The sequence below is a fragment of the Carettochelys insculpta genome, chromosome 3 (genome assembly GCF_033958435.1).
Source record: "Carettochelys insculpta isolate YL-2023 chromosome 3, ASM3395843v1, whole genome shotgun sequence".
Taxonomy (NCBI): domain Eukaryota; kingdom Metazoa; phylum Chordata; order Testudines; family Carettochelyidae; genus Carettochelys; species Carettochelys insculpta.
The window spans coordinates 42312481-42334798 of NC_134139.1; the positions used below are offsets into that span (position 1 = coordinate 42312481).

At 42.3% G+C, this 22318-nt stretch overlaps 1 protein-coding gene across 2 annotated transcripts in view; it reads right to left on the reverse strand.

The window, feature by feature from the left end:
• HEATR5B (HEAT repeat containing 5B) overlaps nt 1–22318 on the reverse strand; it is a 98694-nt gene that overhangs the window by 34524 nt on the left and 41852 nt on the right. For both annotated transcript variants that reach the window (XM_074989683.1, XM_074989684.1), the window contains exons 21-26: nt 21314–21483; nt 18738–18882; nt 17117–17356; nt 12868–13119; nt 10837–11018; nt 6245–6313 (exon numbers count right to left, since the gene is read on the reverse strand). In XM_074989683.1, the coding sequence (XP_074845784.1) occupies nt 6245–6313; nt 10837–11018; nt 12868–13119; nt 17117–17356; nt 18738–18882; nt 21314–21483 (1058 nt within the window). The remainder of the gene's footprint in view (nt 1–6244; nt 6314–10836; nt 11019–12867; nt 13120–17116; nt 17357–18737; nt 18883–21313; nt 21484–22318) is intronic.

A 22318-nucleotide genomic window follows, 5' to 3' on the forward strand; every position in this document is an offset into this window, starting at 1 on the left:
ACTTTTTGGAACAAAGGCTGGGTGCAGCCTTAAGGTTACCGCCTCCTTTGAGAATACTGTGCAGTGCGACGTTGCCATCACTGCCGCGAGCTCACTCACCCTGCTGGCTGACATAGTTGCAAGGAGGAAGGTTGTTTTTAACGTAAGGAGACGTATGGGAACTGTGGCTAATGGTTCAAAATGTGGACCCGATAGCGTGCTGAGCACCAAGCCCAAATTCCACGATGGTGGAAGCGGTTTCCAAGAGGGGTACAGGTTTACCAGCCCCTTCAAGAACCTGGTAACGATAGGATGGGCGAATACCAAGGGCCCTTCCTCTGTATGCCGAAAAGGCTGATATAGCGGCGAGGTGGACCTTTGGCGAGGATAGAGAAAGCCCGCCTCTCTTGAGGTCCAATAAGTATTCTAATATTACAGGTATAGGAATGTCAAGGGGAGCTAACTGCTTGGCGGAACACCAGGCTGTGAAACGAGTCCATTTGTGCTTGTAAGTCCTCCTGGTGGAGGTCCTTCGGCTACATTCCAGGACTTGTTGTGCTCCCTCCGTACATGTGCTCTTTAAGGAGCTGAGCCATGGATTAGCCATGCTTGTAGGTGCAGACCTTAAGGGTGCGGGTGCACTATGGACCCTTGAGCCCGCGGGAGAAAGTCCGGCGCCACCGGTAGAGGGAGTGGTGGGCGGTCCGACATGCGCAGAAGCAAGGGAAACCATTGCTGCCGATCCCAAGTGGGACTATGAGTATCGTGCGAGCTCTCTCCCTTCTGGCTTTGTGCAAGACCTTGCGGATAAGCACTGTGGGGGAAATGCGTAAAGTAGGGAGCCCTTCCATGAAAAACATGAATGCATCCCCCAGGGACCCCCGCCCCACTCCTGCTCTGGAGCAGTGCTGGGGACACTTTTTTTTTTTTTTTTTTGTTGTACTGGGTGGCAAACAGATCTATCTGGGGAAACCCCCATGTACGAAAAATGCGCTGTAGCAGATCGGAGCGGATCTGCCATTCGTGCGTGATTGCGAAGTGCCTGCTCAGCTGGTCTGCATTCACGTTGTGCGCGCCCGGCAAGTACGAGGCTTTCAACGTTATGTTGTTGGCGATGCACCGATTCCACAATCGGAGTGCTTCCGCACATAGGGCACGGGATCGTGCTCCTCCTTATCGATTGATGTAGACCATAGTGGAGGTATTGTCGGTATTGAATCCCGACTACTTTGCCATGCAGGTAATCTCGAAAATGTTTGCAGGCGTTGAACACTGCTCTGAGCTCCAGCATGGATATGTGCAGTGTCTGTTCCACAGGGGACCATAGCCCTTGCGTTACCTAGTCACCGATGTGTGCTCCCCATCCCGTGTGGGAGGCGTCGGTAGTAAGAAAAATAGAAATTTGTGGTTGGTGAAAAGGCACCCCCACTAGCAGATTCTCGGGGTTTTCCCACCACGCCAGGGATCTGTGCACCTCTGTTGCGGGCGACACCACCCTGTGGACAGTGTGGGATGCCGGTTTGTAAACGCTCGCCAGCCAATGCTACAGGCTTGACATGTGCAACCTGGCATTCTGTACCACAAACGTCGCTGCCGCCATATGGCCCCACAGCTGTAGGCACGGTAAGATCGGCACCGTGGGGCTATATGTAATGACTTGCACCAGCGAACTGATTGCACGGAAGTGGGCGTCAGGTAGGTACACCCTTGCTGTGATAAAGTTTATGCGTGCCCCTATGAACTTTATATGTTGTGTGGGTTCGGACTTTGACTTTGTGAGGTTGATGACTAGTTCCCAGCGAAGAAACGTGTCCGCTGTGACGCGTATCATGCATGAGACCTCTGCCTTCGAGGTCCCTTTTAGCAGGCAGTCACCCAGATATGGGAAAAATAAACACCCCCTGTCTGTGCAGGTAGGCTGACTCCACTGCCAGGGTTTTGGTAAGACTCTGGGGGCCGAGGAGAGGCCAAACGGAAGAACCCTCTGCTGGAAGCGCTCCTGGCCGACCGTGAAGCGGAGGAAGCGTCTGTGTGCCCAGTGGATTGTTATATGAAAGTAAGCATCTCGTAAGTCGAGTGCTGCAACCCAGTCTCCATCGTCCAGTGCCATGAGTATCAAGGCAACTGTGATCATCCGAAACCGTTGCTTGCGCAAGTAACGGTTGAGGCCCCGAAGATCTAAGATGGGCCTCCGGTGTCCCGTTCTCTTCTCCGATAGGAAGTAGCGTGAATAAAAACCTTCCTCTGGAATTATTCCAGCACTCTTTCCACCGCACTTGTGAACATAAGATGGGTCACCTTCTGCTTGAGCCTCGCCTCGTGGCAGCGCCCCTGAGGTGAGGCCTGGTGGGAGGCTTCGTCGGTGGAAGCGACTGGGAGGGGAATCGCGTAACCGTGGCTATGATCTCCAGCACCCATATGTCTGTGGTGATCTTTTGCCATTGGGAGTGGAACGGTCTGAGGCGATGATGGAACATGAGATGAGAGTGGCATTGAGCGAGGGTATTGATAGTGCAGCCCCTGACATACCCATCAAACTTGTTGCCATTAAGGCCTGACCTGAGGGCGTACGGCTTTGTTGAGAACATCGCCTAGGGGTTCTGTACTGTTGCCGCTATTGATAGCGCCCGTGGCCGTAGCCCCGTTGATACTGAGCATGCTGTGGTTGTAAGCGTAGCGTCTTTGCTGAGGATAAAATTTTTCCCTCCTGTATGGGGGAGTATAAATGCCCCAGCTTCTAAGTGTAGCTCTCGAGTCCTTACTGGAGTGAGGGACCGAGTCGGTTGAGTCTGCAAAACAGCTTTTGTGTATCAAAGGGAAGGTCCACAATCTTCGCCTGTAGGTCCCTCAAGATACCCAACGTCTAGGGCTCGGATTCTCTATGCATGACCACTGCTGTAGCCGTTGAGCGTGCCGCTGTGCCAGGGCAATCTGGACTCCCGTCTGCGATGCTGCGTAGCCCTCTTGAACAATCGCCTTTAACACCAGCTTTTTGTCTTCCGGGAGTGAATCCATGAGGGGAGTAAGCCCGGAGTAATTATCAAAATTATGGTTTGCTAGGTGTGCCCATAATTTGCCACTCTCAATAGCAGGATAGGAGAGGAATATACCTTCCTGCCCAAGAGCTCTAGCTTCTTATCATCTTTGTCTGATCCCCCAATTTGTACTGAGAAGCCTTTGACCTCTGCTGGGACGACCCGACCACCAAAGAATTTGGTTGTGGGTGACTGAAGAGGAACTTCATGCCCTTTGCCGGGACGAAGTACTTCTTATCCGCTCTCCCATTCGTAGGCGGAACGGAGGCCGGAGTCTGCCATATAGTAATGGCTGACTCCAGAATGGCTTCGTCCAGCGGAATAGCAATTTTGGATGAAGCTGGGGGTCTCAGATTTTTCAGGAGTTTGTGATGTTTCTCCTGCACCTCTGCTGTTTAAATGTCATGCGTGAAAGCCACCCTTTAAAACAGCTCCTGAAACTGTTCTAAATTTAACTCCCCTTGAGACAACTGTGTTTCCGTCCCCGATTGGGAGTGCCCACGGGGGTACTGAGCGGCCGGCGTGGGGACCTGCCCCTGGGTGCAGGCCTGTGGTTTGTCTGTGTCCAGACTGATAGGGACGACCATGGCAGCATAGCAAGGGTCCGGAGATGGAGACCTGGACCACTCACGGGGTGTGTACCCCCGATGTCTGGGAGAGCAAGACCTCCGCGGCGACACCGATAGAGATGAAACTGGCTTGTGACAGTTCTCCAGGGGGATCCAATCCCAGAAAATGGTGAAGGTGGCCCAAGCCATGGTGACATCGGTTGGAGGAACAGAGAAGGCGTTTTTTTTTTTTTTCCTTTGATGGGCCGGTGGGGAGACAGGCCTTCGGTGCGGCGTGTGTATCACAGGGGGAGGGCTTGGTGTTAACAGCAGCGCAGCCCTGTCCAGAGATGGACTGCGGTGCCGGGTTTTTGATGTTGCCTTGCCCCTCCGCTGCGGGGCCGGCACCGCCCCCTCCCCTGCCGGGAATCTCGGCCCCACTGTTAGCACCGCGCTCGGCACTGTCAGCTGCGGTGCTGTCACGGGTATCCCCCTCCGGTGCCTGCAGGCTCCGTGCCTGGCACCCCTGCACCACTGGTGCTGCAGGGGTCTGTGCCGCCTGTGATGGTGCCGCCGCCTGAGTATGCGGACGGTAGCTGTGTGCTCCGCTCGTCCTGCTCGCTGCAGATGCACGGCAAGGATCGAGCCAGGGAGAGTTCCCTCCGTTTCTGCACTGAGGGGGAGGGGTCAGAGCACAGTGAGAACGCGGCCGGGTAGCCTGCAATTCCCGCAGGCGTCGGATGCTTTCGCTATGCCCCACGGAGGCCGGCATAGCTTCACAGCATGACTCACGCTGTGTAAAACCTGAAGAGGCCATTGTGGTGAGCCCTTTATTGTTAAGAGGGTACTTAGCACTTAATCCGTGCCTTTCCTCCTCAAAGAGTGATCACCGGCCTGCGGCAGCGGGAGGCCTAATTGCCTTTCACGTCCGCTCTGTTCTTCTCCGCTCCTCTCTTTTTCCTTTTTTTTTTTTTTTTTTTGGGCTGGTATTCTCTTTGTCTTTGCTTTCTCTCTTCTTTTTTTTTTTTTTTTAATAACCGAAAAACAACAAATTACACGTGGAAAAAAAACCATCTGACTCTGGCCTTAGCCTGAGTGGATTCCATCTGCAGCCGATGGCGGTTGAGAAGGAACTGGTGGGGACTGGATTGTGCACGCGGCCGGGGGTGTGCAGGGGGGCGGCACGCGCCAGCGCATGCGCAATCCAGGAGAAACTGCTGGAAGATTTCCAATCTGCGGCGCCGGGCAAGCCCGACACCTACTGTGGAGCACCCACGGGGACCACTCGAAGAAGAACATCATCTTCCCTGGACAACAGCAATTCTTGGACCCCTGTTGGAGTGCTGGGGTTGCAATATGGAGAAGAGGCAGATTCATGGGGTCAAGTTTTAAAAAAATGCATCTCTCTTAGCTTTCTCGTGCAGTTGGTCCAAAAAAGGAAAACATTCTCCACACAAAAAAACCTTTCATTTACTGTCTGTGTTTCTTTTAAGTTTTCCAGACCAGTTACATTTGCTAATCAATGGGATCCACTCTCAGAAGCTCATGCTCTTTCTTGGTCCATGGAAGCCTTTTGTTCATGGACAAGTGGAAGAATGCAAAGGTTCTCGCAGGCCATAGGCTCTCAGCAATTGAGCTGTGAGTACCTCAAAGCATACAACAAACCTGGATCTTGGACAGGTATAGGAAAGACTTCTGTAAAACCTACTTAAAACAAATTCACAAGTCATTAGAGGGAGCTGTAAGACGAATGCTAACCAAAGGCCACCTTCACTCGCCCTGCCAAATAGCAAGCCCATTGCAATACTACAAAGAGAAAGCAGAAAACACAGTTCGACACAGCTCCTATAGGCTCATCTCCCTTCCAGACACAGAATACAAAGTTCTTGCAAAGGAAATCACAAATCATTTAACTCCGCTAATGAGCCAGCATCAAAACATACAGATCAACTGGGAGTCAAATACGGAAGACAAGGTTTAGACAATATAAAAAGAACTTTAAATTTCACACAAACTCTGAAATTATTTCCTCATCCTAGCACTGAATACAGAAGAAAACTTTCAATAGGGTGAAATGGACACATGCACACACGGTATCAGTCTGAGATTCAGATAGAGATCCACAACCTGAGTTTAAACCCTATATTCAATAGTAAAATCACCAATACCTCTAATTCTATGATCACATTAAAGATACCAATTTCTCAACAGCTCTTTTAGCCACACAACCACCAAAATGAACAGCGCCATATGCAAGTCTCATTTTCAATTATGATTAGTAGCAGAGTACTGTCAAAGTGCCCAAAAGCCCCAGAAATGGACCAGGCCTCCTCTTAAAAACTCTACTGATATCTGTATGTAAAAGAAGTACTTACATGTAGTTGTTTACTAGTGATTGCAGAAAGGCAAATTAAAAGATTTCTACTTAATGCCCCGAAGGATTTCTGCCCTACTGAACCATCAAATATGTTATCTGGAGGTTCTTACAACGCTCCCAGTATACCCAGTTACATCATAAGTTTCCAAATTTTCTAGTACTGGGGTTATTTACTACTATTTTTCCTTCTCAGTCATTTCCTAAGAGCAAGAAAAAACAAATCACGTGCCCACACACACTCTTACTTTAAAAATGTGAAGTATGTCAAAATTTTTACTACATAGTCTTAATATTTTCCTCTGTACCTGGCAGGCTTTTGCTGTTATGTCAGAAGGAGTATCTTGGGAAAAAGCTGGTCTTAGAGCAGCTCCAACCTACATAAAAAGAAAAGAAAAATTGATTACATTTTGTGTGTGTGTGTGTGTGTGTGTGTGAGAGAGAGGGGAGGGGGGCAGGGGGGTCTGTATGTGCTTGTGTGGAGAGGGAGAGATGCAGTCATTGTTCCCAAATAGTGATCCCCTGCTTGGGCAACTTTCATACTGTGTTTGTGTATTGAGGATAACACAGTGCTGGATTTGGCATCAGAACTACATCAACAGTTATCCTTATTTTTTGTAGCCTACAGAAATGTATAGCACTATTTAAAAAATAACAACCACCTTTGTACTGCAACTTCTATCTATTCCTCCTTACAAGGAGAATCTCCTTTTCGAAACACATTTTTCCTTGTCACATGCAAACATAATGTCTTTTCATATTACTGAACATCATTCACATCACAAACACTGAATCACGAAACAGCTGTTACAGACATGGTTAATTATCATGGATGTATTCCCATCTGAGGTACAGCTATCAGCACTATTACTATTTTCATTGTCCTTTATTTGAGATCCGTATTATTACTTTATTGCTATATGCTAGATGCACTTAAGATCATTTACTATTTGAGCGGTAACATCAGTGATGCCGGTATTGCTCATTTTATCTCTCTTGTAATTATCTATCAAACCAATATTATGTTTCAAAGGAGAAAAAAATTAAGTACAACCAATTAAATGTCCATGCCCGTAGTTTAAATTGATCCCTTGTAGCAGGGAGCTTACAAGTTACACTTGGTAAACTACTACTGCTTCTAAGCTTCTGTGGCTACCACCACTCACATAAGGGTTGGTGAAACCCATAGCTTCAGATAGCTGAGCTCAGCAGCGAACTTAGCCTGAAGAGTTAGCCTGAAGCTGGGAGACACTGAATAAAAACAACAAGAAGTTCTGTGGTACCTTATAGACTAACAGATATTTTGGAGCATAAGCTTTCATGGGCAAAGACCTGCTTCATCATGCATCTGACCAAGCGGGTCTTTGCCCACAAAAGCTTGTGCTCCAAAATATCTGTTAGTCTACAAGGTGCCACAGGACTTCTTGTTGTTTTCAAAGATACCAACTAGCTACCTCTCTGATGAACGAAAACAGTGTTCCAAAAGAAGTGAAGCCTTGCTTAGACAAGTTTGATTCTGAAAAGTTTTTCAAAGGGCTTCACTGAAGCACAATTTGGGTATACTACAGCCAAATCCTACATCTCCCCAGAGACACTGACAATGCCAATGCACTGCATGGAGTCTCAACTCAAGTTTTCTCAAGACAGTCTGAATCCTTGCAGATTTTCATAGCTGGATTTGCACTGAATTTATAGAACTTATGAGGACGACCAGAGGACTTTCAGGCATTTTTTCTGGGACTGGATTGTTCATAGCAACACTTCTGAGTAAATTTCACACGCTGAAACAATCAAGAGTCTTTCACGGGCACAGCGTGAATTGTTCAGTCTACTAAGGACATTATTCAATTCAATTCTGAACATTTATCATCACTCAGATATTTTTCTATTTTGAAAAGGTAGAAGACAGAGACAACAGAACACACACAAAAACATATAGCAAAAGCCACCTTAGAATTTGATATGCCAGAGAACTGCTTTGACAGGTAGTGTAGGCTTGAAGATTTAGGAGGAAAACAACAGTCACAGTGGAATGGACGAAGGTGGGCATAAAATATAGGATGCTTCAGTGTCAATGCAGAACTTGGGCCAGAGCACAGCAGGTATTCTAAAGGTCATGAAGGGGTAAGTGGATTTAGTGATCTAAATACACTGACAACACAGCACTATCCTCAAGAAGAAAGGTCTAAAGGAGCACAAAAAATGTCCCAATCATGAACGGAAAAAGGAGACAAAGACTTAGGAGAATGAATTACACTCCATTTTAGCAGGAGCTGCTGCATCACAACTGAATTTTGTTTTCTTTTTAAATGCGCAGAAGAACAAATACCAATAACATGGGGAAAGTTATGGGGAAAAGGCTAAGCAGTAAAGCAAGATGAGACTCTGCGTGCTCCACAGCTGAAGAGCTGGTTGAAATTCCAAAGGAACAGACCACTGGAACAAAGAGGATAACTGAGCAACTCAGCAGGTATGGCATGAAACTGACCAACAGGAATCAACAACTTAGAACACTCAGGGCAGGTCTACACAAGACCTGAAATTTGATTTCAGATAAGCAATCCTCGCTATAGCAATTGCATAGCTAGAATCGATGTATCGGTAATCAACATTCAACAGTCTTCTCTAAGAAAGGTTGAAGGGAGTGTTTCTCCTGTTGATCTCCCTTATGCCTCACGATAGTGAGGATTACAAGGGTCAAGTGCCGACCCCAAAGAGCTCGATTTCGCGCGTCTTCACTAGATGTGCAAAATCAAACTCAAGAAAAAACCGGGTCGATCTTCACTGAAGTGAAGACAAGCCCTGAGACAGGTAATGCCAGAGAATGGTTCTATTTTTTGGGTATGAGCAGGTTTCTGGTGATCTCTGTGTAGCAGTTTCACTGGGCTAAGGAATGCAGAAGACAGATGTAAATGGATTAAGGATGACGTGGACAAAGAAACCAAAACAAACAACACTATCAGGGAGATTCTAGGTACATGCAGTGAGAGTGGATGTGAAAAGGCAGCCAGAGGCAAGGGCATGGCTCGTCAGGATCTGAGAAACCATGTGGGAAATCAGCCACAGATCAGAGAGTGCACTCAAGGCAGAACCTGCGTTAAGAGGGACTGAGCCTAAGGCATAGCAGGATGGGTTATAGGAAGACAGAAAGAAGCAGTGCTCCAAGTCAAAGACTGGAGTGAAAGAGGGCAGAGCTGAAGAAGAGCATTAATAAATCCCTGACTGATAGTGTCAATCCGGTCTTTCCAAGTGTTTGACAAGAGTCTGAGCAGAACTGAATAGAGAACAGGTTCTGAAACTGGGGGTTATAAAGTGGTAAAATGGTAATCCTGGGTAGATAGCCCCAAGCTTCGTTACACACGGGGGCTGTCTGCTGCAAGCCCCAGTTAAAATTAAACTTGTTACACCCCACCCCATTTTAATGTATACAGAGGGCATTCAGAAGCTTGCTTCGTGAAAAGAGTTCCTAATAAAAACAGTTAGAGAACCACTGGAACAAAGGAAGAATGAAGGGGTGAAAAGGACATAGCAGAAAAGGAGACAGTCAGAAGTGCAGAAGAGCTGCTGAGTGAAGCAGGAATGGCGTGTATTCAGGGGGCACAGAGTAAAGCCAAATGTACAGTGGTTGAAACAACAGTCATGAGATTTCTACGACAGCTGCTCCAGTTCCAGTTGCCTTGTCCTGTATGGTGGGAAGAAGCCAGCAGGGACTCCTGCATCAAGAGTACTTAGCCTTCTCCTGCTGCAGATTCCATAGGAACTAAAGAATTAGGAAGGTGACCTGCCTCTACTTCTTGCACCAGACAATCCCTCCCAATTCAAAGAGACAATTCCACATACATTTTAATTGTGTGCCCTGTCACTTCTAATTCCATTCCCACGTTTTTCCACTGAAGGGGATGAAATGGACCAGTGAATTATCTTGGGCCGTATCTAAAACTTCTTACGTGGTTTATATGCCACATTTAAGTCTAATTATAAATTGCAAATTTTATATTCCACATTTTGTATATATCAGCAAAATACATGTTCAGGTAAAAACTGAAAGACTAAATAGGGCTGAGTTTTATACATTATGCCACAGGACTGTAGAAGCAAGAACACAATAATTTCAAAAGGTTAGGTCTCCAAAACAGCCGGAAATCAGTCATGAGGCAAATGGTGTTCTTTTAATAAAAGAAAACCATAAAGATAACAATCAGAATAACTGCATACTTTGCACGTACATAACACCCTTCATAAGAAGGGTACAAACTGTTTTATAAAATATTACATAAATGAAAGGAGCATAATGAGTTTGAATCAATTTTTGTTAGTCACTCTTCACTGTTCTAAAGACTATTGCTTTCCCCTGTCACTCCGTGAAAGACCCCCACAGAAACTGTTGAAACTCACCAAACTGAAATCCTGATCCAGCAAATATTTACATATGTGCAAACTAGACTCATACAAGTCAGCAGCAACCAGGAATAATAAACTCAGATTACCTAACTTCCATTCCTGTTATTTCATATATTTTTGGCCTAATTCACAAAGAATGGGCACATTCATTAGTCCCTGAACAAGTTTTATGAGGTTCAATCTGGAAGAGAATCCAAGTGCTCTTTTCAAATTTCTAATTCTACTACAGAAATGGCCATTACGGTTGCAAAAACACAACTGTAAATCCTACTATTTGGATTTCAAAGATCAGTGGTTTTTGCCAGTTACAAAATTATAATAAATAGTTGGAGGAGATACAGAAATAATTTTGAAGGGCTAAATAAAAAGGTGCCTGTGGTATTGTTTTTTCACATAATGTTCCTTCACAAGTCATTTAAAATTATAAACTGGTCTCAAAACTGACACTGGCATATTGACATAAATATACAATTTCCTTAACATATAAAGAAAGGCTCACATTAGCCTGATACTGCTCCAGTATCACGTGACCTGGAAACTCTGGCTCAGGAACAACTGCAAATTTCTTGATAATGTCTTCAAGTGCCTGGAGACCAGCCATCCGCAGCTGATTGCTATGATCAGTTGCAGCCATGAATGCCATACGAATAAGGTCGGAGAGATGGAGCACTAAAAGATCATCTGAAAATAAAAAATTGTAAAATAAAATAAACTATGTTAAAGATATCCAATTGATATCCACACACAGATACTTGCATCTTTACACAAGTTTCTAACAGGGAGAGTATGTTACAATATAAAAATTTTGCCTATCCTAAAAAAAAATCCTTGCATATTTTGGGGAAAAAAATTGAAGGTACTTTTCTTTTCATTATTAATGTAACAGATCATTTTTAAATGCCTATTGTGAAAAAAGGAAGCATGCAAGGAAACGCCATGAGAAAAAATTGCTTTGAATGCTAAAATACTTTTTCTGGTTTGAGAATATTTTGCAATGAGAGTTTTAATGACGTGTATACAGAAAACCTTAAATGTAATTGCTGTTAATATTCCTATGCCTACAGTGACCCCTGTTGACAAAGGAACATCTGATCAATTCTAAAACTCAGGTACTGTAGCCAGTGATGAAGTATTGCAGGTATTTATTTGGCTGCAAGTGGGGTTATGCCCTCAGCTCTCTGGGACAAACAGCTGGATCCAAGCACTGGATAACAGAAAAATGTGTGAAGACTAGAAAGAGAAGAGGAAATTAATTCAGAAATCAGCAACATTTTTGTGAGGACTTTTCTTCAGTTGTTTTTCTTAACTTCCTAATGTTAGCCTTTAATACCAAATTATGTAAATAACTGTTTTCTAAAAAATGAATTCCCTTATTATGTAATACCGAAAAAAAAAACCAACAGTAAAACCTACAGATGATGTTTTCACATCTCAAGATGTTCAAATAGTTTGTAACTAGTTATAGGGGATATAGATGAAGAATTTAATGTGAGGAAGAGGAGTACTTCGGAATTACAGACTGATAAAATGCTAAAGGAATGCTGAAGTCCATTTAAAATGTGAAAGTGGTAATTTACTAATTTTGAAAGTGAAAAGTATATTAGTATGCAATAAAAGTTCTAGAAAACACCAACTGCAAATTCACATCGATGTAAACAAATCCCTTGCCTATCGCTCTTCACTGGAGCTATCAACTCCATTTGCCCCAAAATAAATTTCATGGCTTGTCTCTTTAGAGCTGACAATTGCCAATTAAAGTGAAGATGTGAAAAGAAAGCAAACTTTTTTTCAGCAAGGTCACTTTCCTTCATCTCTGTGGGAATGGAATTCATACAATTCATCAGTGCATCTGCCTAAGAGAGATGAATTACTAATGATGCTGAGGTTAAGTTACGAATTTAATTACAATGCAATGGGGGCACCATATACTGTTTTGTATTTTCATATATATTAGAGCAGTGGTTCTGAACCTTTCCAGAATACTGTACCCCTTTTTCAGGAGTCAGATTTCTCTTGCTAACCCCAAGTTTCATCTCACCTAAAAACTACCTGCTTACAAAATGCAGACGAAAGTACAAAAGTGCCACAGCACACTATTACTGAAAAATTGCTTACTTTCTCATTTTTTCTCTCTGAAAATTGAGTTTATACTGATTTTGCTACTATTTTTAAGTAGCTAGTTGTAAAGTAGTGAAATATCTAGATGAGGAGATGCACCCCAGAAGACCACTGCATCATGACCCCCTGGTTGAGAACCATCGTGTTAGAGTAGAAGGAGACTTACTTATTGAGGTGTGGGGTCTGTCAGGAAATTGGACAATGTGTTTGTAGTGCTGAAGGCATGTTAAAGGAGGGCACCTTAAGTGGACATTTCTTGCTTTCAACAGTTTTCATGGATAGTTGCTCCACTTACTCAAGCTTAACTGTTATTTAACAGAGTTTTCTCTTCCTGAGTATCTAATGTATTTAATAGATCTCTTTACTCTTAAGTTTAAAGAAAAATAAACACACATGCAAACCCTTTAATTACTTTTAGGGTTTCTCAGTTTGGCTGAACGGGCCATGGCCAGATCAAAGTGAGCCTTGTTTGCATTCTCACACAGCATGATAATTCGACACAAGCAATCGGCAGCAAATACACGAGTGGCCCAGCGAGGAGCCACAGAAGGCTTCGATTTATCCTCTTCACCCAGAGTGGTAAACATTGTGTCATCATCCATCTCATCTTTCTTCTCCAATTCTTCATCCTTTCCTCCTCCCAAAGGAGCTGCAGTGCTCATGTCTACAGCAGAGAGACAAAGTCATAGAATTTATAGATTCCATGTTAGTCGTAAAATGTTTCTTAAAATTACTATGTGAAGGTATCACCTTTTACAATCCATTCAAAATTAAAACAGAAACTAGCTTTTTAATAGAAATTATGGTATTTGAAAATGGAGAAGGAAATAGTAAATGAATATTAATATGACGTTTTTCTCTTCAGCATACTAAGATAATAGACAAAACAGCCACAATGACTGGACTGAGAATTAAAACAGAAAAGACCAAGACTATGAGGAACAACCAGTCCAACAACACCATCATCTCAATGGTGGGGGACGACCTGGAAGATGTGGAGCAGTTCACCTACTTGGGGAGTATTATGGGCAGAGACAGAAGAACAGACAAGGATATCAATGCCAGGATAGGAAAAGCAACAGGTGCATTCAAAACTCTTCGTCCCACATGGGGTTCACAAATGATATCTGCAAAGACAAAACTGCAGATCCTCAAAACAAATGTGAAGAGTGTGCTCTTGTGTGGATGCAAGAGCTGGTGTACTAAAAAGTCTTCAAATCACAAACTATAGACACTCAAACAGATGCCTGAGTTACATCTTTTGCGTCAACTGGCTAGATTTTGTTACAGATGAGGAGCTTTGGAACAAAGCAGGACAAGAACCACTTGGATGTTCAAATCAAGAGAAGAAAGTGGGGATAGTTAGGCCACACTCTCAGAAAATGATCATCTAGCATAGTTTGTCAAGCTCTCAAATGGAACCCGCAAGAAAAATGCAGAAGAGGAACACCTTGGAAAACATGGAAAAGATCTACTGAAACTGAAGGACAACAACTGGGTTATTCCTGAAGTCAGCTATAAGTTTTGTCCTGAGATAGAGTGAAGTGGAGGAGACTTGTAGATGACCTATGCTCCACTTGGAGTACAAGGGTTTAAGTCAAGTAACTCATACTACTATTATCCTTCATCTTTTTCAAAGATGAGAAAATGACATTCCGCGGTGTTCATTACCACAGAGCCTCACTTCTGGGTTCCATAGCTTGGACATTTCAACTGCCAATGCAGTGGATACAGATGTTATCCATGCTGGAATTCTCATTCCTTTTTCAAGTAAAAGATAAAATGCACACTACATGAAAACAAAATGATAAGCCAACATTGTGGAAAATGTAGGTGGGCAAGTGGACAATTGATTACAATACCACACACAAACAAGTTTTGAGAACAAATATTACAGTTACCAAAAATAATTCTCTTTTCTCAAAGTTTGACTACTGTAATAGGTTCTCAGTTCAGGAAATGAACAAAGCCTCCAGGAACTAAACAAAAAACCTATTAACTAGAGATAAATATGCAAAACCTTCATGTTCAGTTCTCAGAGCATCACAACGATATGGGGTTGCACCAAAGTAATCACAGCAACAAGAATAAACTTATCAGAGTGATAAACAATCTCAACTGAGTCACACCATTCCTCAAAAAATAACACACATAGGGTGCAGAAGAGCTGAGGCATTTCAGGGTGAGAAAGTTGTGCAGTACTGACAGACCAAACCTGAATTCATGACATTCTTTGCACAAGTATGCCAGAAAATATATATGGCTGACCTGAACATTGGCTTTGAATATGCCAATGCATCTGGGACCAGAGAGATCTCAAAATAAATTTTAAATTACTGGCTTAGTGAAGAGCAGTAGTTAGAAATGCATTCAAATATGGTTCTTTTGGAGATTTTTCAGCTTACTGTACAAGTGTCAAAAGAAAAAACTAAAAGCATATTTTTCCAGATTTTAGAATCTATGAAAGAGTACCTTCTAACATCAAACTTGTTAAATAAAATGCCACTACGTTATAGATATGAGGAAAATGTTAGAAGGATAACTAATTGGTAAGTAGAAATCTGTTAACACCTCGTTTGAATCCCCAGCTGCACATTATACTTATGTAAAATAGTGTATGGGAGAGAAGTAATGAGAGACTGATCCACACCTGGCTCTGGAAAAGCTGAAGTCAGGCATAAAATCTTACAGGAAGGATTTCTGAGTGAACAAGTAAGTAGCTCAAAAGGAAGTTAATTAGCATACTAAACACTTCATTAATAACTCCCAACACCTCATAACAGAAAGATTTAGATATAACACATTTCCTTCTGCATAACCTCATTGTTAATGGCTGACCAGAAACTTGTGTGCATTTAGCATGTTAGTGACCTTGTAGGAAGAAGACTATTTCCCAGACTGAGGGCAAGTCTACACTAGAAACATAAGATGACCTATGTAAATTACTATGGCGGTTTATGTCCATGCTACTCTCTGTCAGTGGTGCACACCCTCATCTCCTTCAATTTAAGAGGAGCCTTGTGCAAGACAGAGCCTGAACTCCCAGTTCCACTTGTATCTTCCTGCTGAGAGCTTTGAGAGCCTTGAGGCTGGTAACTCCCACTGGGAGCCACCCAAAGTCCAGGCACAGAGCTCCCATAGGGACCCATTAGTGGTGAGAATCAGAGAGCCCCAAGGGGCAGTCAGGTTCTCAGTGGCCCAGAGCCAAAGGTTTGGGGAAACAAGGGGGAGGTGGGCTCCCAGTGGCAGAGAGTATGGAGCCAATAGATGGGGCAAGGAAGTGAGGCTCCCAGTAGCGGGGAGTGGAGAGCTAAGGGAAAGCTGGGTTCCTGGCAGCAGGAAACTAGGAACCTCTGGGCTGTACGAGGAGAGCCCAGGCAGCAGTGGAGTTGAGAGTGGGGAGCCGGGAGGCAGCTAAACTCAGAGCAGGGTAGGCACAGTTTAGCTGGGAGCAGGGAGTCGAGGGGACAACTCTAGCTGGAGCTGCCCGGCTGCTCCAGCAACAACCTGGAGTTCTCATCAATTTCACAGCACCAGCATGGAGCTGTGAAATTGATAAGGATGAGAACCAACAGCCAGTGTAAGAAACCTATGTCTACAGGGACATTGTACTACCCTGACTATGCCAACATAAGCCCTAAACATCTTGTGGAGGTGGAAGTTGTTATGTCAGTGTAGTATGGCATGTGCACTGCTGGGAGGCAGGCTGCAGTGTATAACCACTAAATGCGAATGGTGGATTCCTATGAACACCATGCACCGAGAGTTTCTGTAACAATATCCAGGCACAGATTTTATAGCCAGCCTGATCTCATCTGTTTTGCCCCATTACGTCTCAGGCAATAGTCATATCTGTCTGCAAATCACACTTTTTTACTGTACTTGAAACAACTTTTAAAGTCTCTAGATTGCTTCTCTGAAAGCCTGAATAGTAAGAAAGAAAAACAACAAAAATTTTAGGAAGTGAAAGAGATCCTTCAGCTGACGTAACTCAGTAATGTACACGTAACCCCATTGAGGATTCATCCCAGTATTATAAAAATCAAACATCAAACTAGGATCCATGAGGTGCCACACTCTTTCGTCTCACTAAGTAAAACATTATTCTCTAATGTAAATAAAATAAAGAAGACAACCAATCACCAAACACACACAATAAAATATGTTTCCTTTCCTATCACAAATTACAAAGTGATATTGTCAAATGCTGCATGGGGCAGAAAGAGTAAAGCAAGAGAACTCCTTTGCTATCAGCAGTAGAGGAAAAAACTAAATTTATATGACCAAAGTAGACATTAGACTCTTTAGAAAAGAATTGTAATAGTTCATCCTTAGAAATTATAGGAACTATTGCCAAAAAGCAAAAAGACAGGAAAATGGGTTATCTATGGCAATGCTCACCCTTTAAGAACTACCTATGTATAGAGTAACAGATTTACTTAAAATGTGTGTTTGTGTATAGACTATTGAAAACTGACTGTTCAAAAAGGAGATTTTCTCTTCCTGAACAAGCTAAAATATTACAATCCAAAATATGGGTGATAAAAACTGAACATGGACCATGGATCCCACGACAACAGAAGCAGCTCTAAATGAACATTATCAAAAATAAATGAATTCCAAAGATATGTCTTGTTATGTGAATGTTGTCCAACACTTACCACTGGAGGCTGCTAGAACATCCTTACATAGCATTAGCCAGTGTGAAAGCTTTTCTACTGCCAGGGATGAAAGCATATGTCCCAAGGTATCATGAATATCAGAACACAGCTTTCGATCAGTCTCCCGATCTAACATTCCAAAAAGAACCCCCTCGAGGCCAGTCTCTGTTATGTTAACTCCTTGATGTCGGCAGTGAATGTCCCGCCGAGAACCAACGCCTGGTGCAAAAGGGTTATTATCTGTAAAACGAGAGACTAGTTTTCAAATAAGAAATCGAATCATATTTGTGTACTGAAATTAGGACAACAGCAGCACTAGCAAAGGACATTCTGCACTCATCCTTAGTTACACAGATCACACAGGTGTTACTACTATTTGTTGTCAATAAAATATAACAGTTTAAAACTTTTAGAAGTCAGATTCTATGAGATATTGAGACTTTCCTATGAAATCGTACACTCTGTCAATTACCATTTAAGTAAACAGAAGTTGAGAGCGCTCAACACCTTGCAGGAAATACTTAGCACCTAGGAGCACTGGAACCTAGGAGAATCTCTTCTGCATTAAGTCTTCATTATACCACAGAATACTTGAATGCATAAGATTCTGTGGCAGAGTGAAAAAATTGTTTCTATGATAATCCTGTGAAAGGCAATATTAGCACTAGATTAATTTTTTAGAACGTTGAAAAACACGAAGCAGACATTTATGTACTTACAATGGAAGGTTTCTGGATATTGTACATTTTACCGACCATTACAATAGGTAAGTAGGAAACACAACTCATTTGAGAAACCACATCATCAGGATAAAATAATAAGTGTAAGGATTGGGGCAACTGGGAAATATGACTGGCTACTATGGCTGTGGATGACAGAATAAGTCAAAACTGAACATCCTACTTACAGCATACGGTATCATTGTGCCCTGTTTCATCTGTTTTACACTGACTCTAAATTTACAGCACAGATCACTTGGCTCCGCGCAAGTAGCAGGAAGCACCCACAAGGTCATTTTTGGTTCCATAGGAAGCACTATGAGGCACCTGTCTGCCTCTGCTATCTTCTGTGACATGCCCATCCTCAAAACCAGCAAAATTAAGGGAGAAGAACAAATTATAAGGGAAAGAAACCATTTAGAACAACATATTTTGGGAGGAAATTCAATTTCTAATTAGTGTTTAATAGTCAACAGGGAAGCTTCACTCAGTAGAGGACTGGGGAGTTGGTTTGTTTTGATTTTAAACATATACACACAAAATACAGGTTGAACCTCTCTAATCCAGAACTCTCTCAGACAGCAAACTCCATAATCTGGCATGATTTTAGTTAGCCAGACAATCACTTACCCGGGTATGGCCAAACTTCCCATGGTCCCTTAAAGTTTGTTTATAGCCACCAGTCCTGGCTCTCAGTATCTATGCTGTAATTTACCTCTAATTTACCCCTAAATATTGTCTAAGAGTTGAGTAAGCAGTGGAAGCATAGGTAACATGTTAGAAAATATTGACCTCCTGTCATCCAGCAAATTCTCCTGCCCTGCACCAGTCAGGTCCCGAAGGTGCTAGACAAGAAAGGTTCAACCTGTATTAGGAAAGGACACAAGCAGGTAAGCACTTACTGATGCCACTATTCTCTTTGTCGCCAGCATTTTTTGCTAAGCTCATGGCATATTCACACACTTCTGCTGCTTCCCTCTGTGCAAGCTGCCGCAAACATGCCACTGCAGCCCGACGTAGCAATAAGTGAGAACTGCATAAGTGAACCTGCAATCAGAGCCACTGTCAGCTGGTAAACTGATGTGTCTTCATTTAACTGAATCAAAACTGTTTGTGACTAATAACAGCCTCCTACTCAGCTAAGTCAAGTGTAGGTCATGTAAAAAGTTACAAAGTAGAGTTGTACAGAAAGTCAGGATGCATGAAGCCATATGGGTGATTACATGAATTAAAATGGAGAAGTCCCTTAAATTACTGGCGGGGAGGGTGCAGCTAACTACACCCAAACATGATCATATCTTCTGGAAATGAACCTCTGCCTAACAAACACATAACAGAATTAGCTGTGCCTGCTCGTGGCATTTGCACAGATCTTGATCATCTTTCTCCTGGACAATGAGGTTGTTTAATTTCTTTCCAAGTTTAATACAAGGACAGTAATTTTGTTCTATTGTTCTATGTTTCCATATAACAACTCTTCCCAGGTCCACCGACGGGAGGAGAGAGGGGAGCCAAAGGGGCAGCTGCCCTGGGGTCCGGCAACAACAGTAACAGCAGCAGCTGGAGCCCCACGTCCTTCAAATCGTTGCTGGGGTGCAATGACATGGTCACTACCAGTAGTTGAAAGACTCATTACAACTGTCATTAAACTGTCACTAAACCTACTATGTTCAATTTAAATCACAGTTTATATCATACATATCAGTAAGTGCTGCTCAACGTGAAAGCTTTCAGACTTCTGTGCTAAACATTTGCTTTTAATCTGCTTTGAATCAGCATGAGTACAAGTAAATATTTTTCTTCTAAAAAAAATTCTGCAAGCTCCCAACTTTTCTTGAGAGGAAATAGCTGTACAGGGAATTATATGTTTTTCCACAGGGGAAGAGATAAAGAGTGCTCTTGTAGAAACTCTAATCTTGAGCGACCCCAGGGAAATAGTTATTAATAAGTTAAATACACATTTCCTTTCCTGTATTAGCTCGCTATGAGGACAGAAATTGCTTTCCCAAATAAAAGGTCACAGAGTTTATAAAATATTTAACACTAGGCCTTTATTTCACCTGTGGTATGTCTGAAAGTTTCAGTCTTGAAAAACAGACTCTTGAAAAACAGACTTTTAAGGGACTTGCTAAGTATCACTCTGAAGTTGTTTCAATAGAACTTCAACAGAGAATATAATGATTTTAATTACTGGAAAGATTATTTCTTGTTTTTAGTTTTGAAAAAGCATGAGTATAGCAGGAGACAGGAATCTGAAAAAGCATTATGGCAGAGGTTGTTTTAAGTTTGATAAACAATGTTGGTTTCAGACAAAAGACAAAAGCTTTTCACTGTTTTCTCCTTCATTCAATCGGGTAGGGTTTTCAGCTATTCCTCTTTTCAGCCACCATGTCCACATTTTACTTATGTAAACAGCTGTGGGAAAATCTGCAAGCCATTTTCAGGAGATTTATCATGGAGCTAATAAGATTTTTGGAAGCAAAAGGGAGGGAACGAAAATTAGGTGGTTGAGCATTTATGACTGAAAAGGAAAGGAAAATGGCATGGAAAAAGATTTCCATCACCAACAATTACACCTTGATTTAATGTCATTGTCTGTAAGAGTCCCAATGGGAGTTCTAGTAATAAGGGAATTGACAGAAACTTTTTTGTCACAAGATATGGTACAAAGTCTATTATTCATATTAACAAAAGGTCCCACCTACACCTGAGCAGAGCTATTTCACTTGGAATTCTGACATGTTACATTTCCGCTTTACAGAGTTTAGGTCATGCTGAATGACAGCCCAGGATTACATAAGACAGGGGGACATGTGCTCCAGGGGAAAGAGGTAGAAAGCCTCAAGTTCTTTTACAAATAGGTCTGAGCATAAGTGAAAACAGCAAGATGCAGACTCGATTTAAGATTCTGATAGCAAAATCTTCCACCAGAATGTGCCACCTTCCCCACACACACTTCCTTTCTGAGTAGCCATAGGAAAGAGGATCCACCAAAGGTCTCTCCTTCTTCCATTCATTATTTTATATGTCTAAGACTTGCTGTTGTGTATTCCTATCCTTTCTGAGACAAATAGCTATTTAGGGCCTAAATAACTAGGGCCTGATTCTTATTTAAACTGGCAGAGTAAAGAGATTTAGAGTCAGCAAAACTGTTATCTAAGACTACTTTAAGCCCCTTCAAACACTCAGAACAGTCTAAAGTTGCTTTAGTGAATATTGGAAACAGATCCTCAGGCTTTTTAATTTTGGGTAAAATTTTCAAGTGCCCAAATGACTTGGGTGCACAGATCCTTTCATTCATTTTCAATGGAGCTTCTGACGTGGGATTCTTTGGGTGCTTTGGAAAATTTTGCCCCTAATCAGACGTGCATACTTCCCCCACAAGCTGTCAGCCATTTCGCTTAACTTTCTGCAGGTCTTAATGATGAATTTTCCAACTTTAAGTACATAGGATGAAAGAGACTCATTTTGCACTCACACAAAGGCTGGGAACCAGACTGGACAGGTTGACGTGGCGTGGTGCAAACATATGAAGCTGCTGAAGGCAAGATATAGCAGCTGCTTGAACAAGGGAGTCCGAGTGATCTTGTGTGATCGCACATCCCACCAAGCATGAAGACCGGATTGTTGAAATAGTAGCTCCATTACCTAATGGAAGAAAGAATCTTTTAAAAAGTGACTTTTCTGTACAACTGATACAGATTTTAAAATTTTATTCACAAAATATCAGAGATGTAAAGTCTGTGTAATTTACTTAAAGCATCGTTTTTCTAAATACCTATACTTGAAGTTAATAGCCTCAAAAGGGAACATATGTGCAGGATTAGAACTTGCTTTCCATTTTAGCCCAGTTTTGACGCTTATGCCCTTAAGTTTCCTAAAAAACCAACTAGCCCAAAAAGTTCCTTAAACCTCAGGTTTTGAACACGTGATCATTAGCCAGAAAAATTTTGCAAACATTTTTCAGTTAGTCAGTATTTCCGAGCTATGGCACTCATTAAAATAAGATGAATTTCAGGGTTTGGAAATCTGTTTAACTCAGCAGTCTTGGCTAAGATTGTATTCATAGACCCATTTCTTACAACATCAGATATAAAATTTGAGTTATTTGCTATGCAGTTACTTTTAAACCTTCTGCCACATTTTAGAAGACTACATTTTTTGCCAGTTTTGGAGCAGTTTACCATCTGAGTGTGCTGGTGGAGTCTGTTAGCTCCCTCAGTTGCATCACTTGGATTCAACAGGTTAAAGACTTCAGAAAGTATTTGATTTAAAGACTTGAACTGCAGTTCATCGAGTGACATTAATCAACTTTACTACACGGCTATATTTATCTCTTAAATGTTATCTCTTAAAATTTTGAACAATCTACATTTCCTACAGACATTTAAAATATCTGTTACAAACTAATAAGAAAATTCCTAGGCAAAAAGGCATAACTATTAGAAGATATAGTTAAAAGGAATCAAATTTATAATTAAGG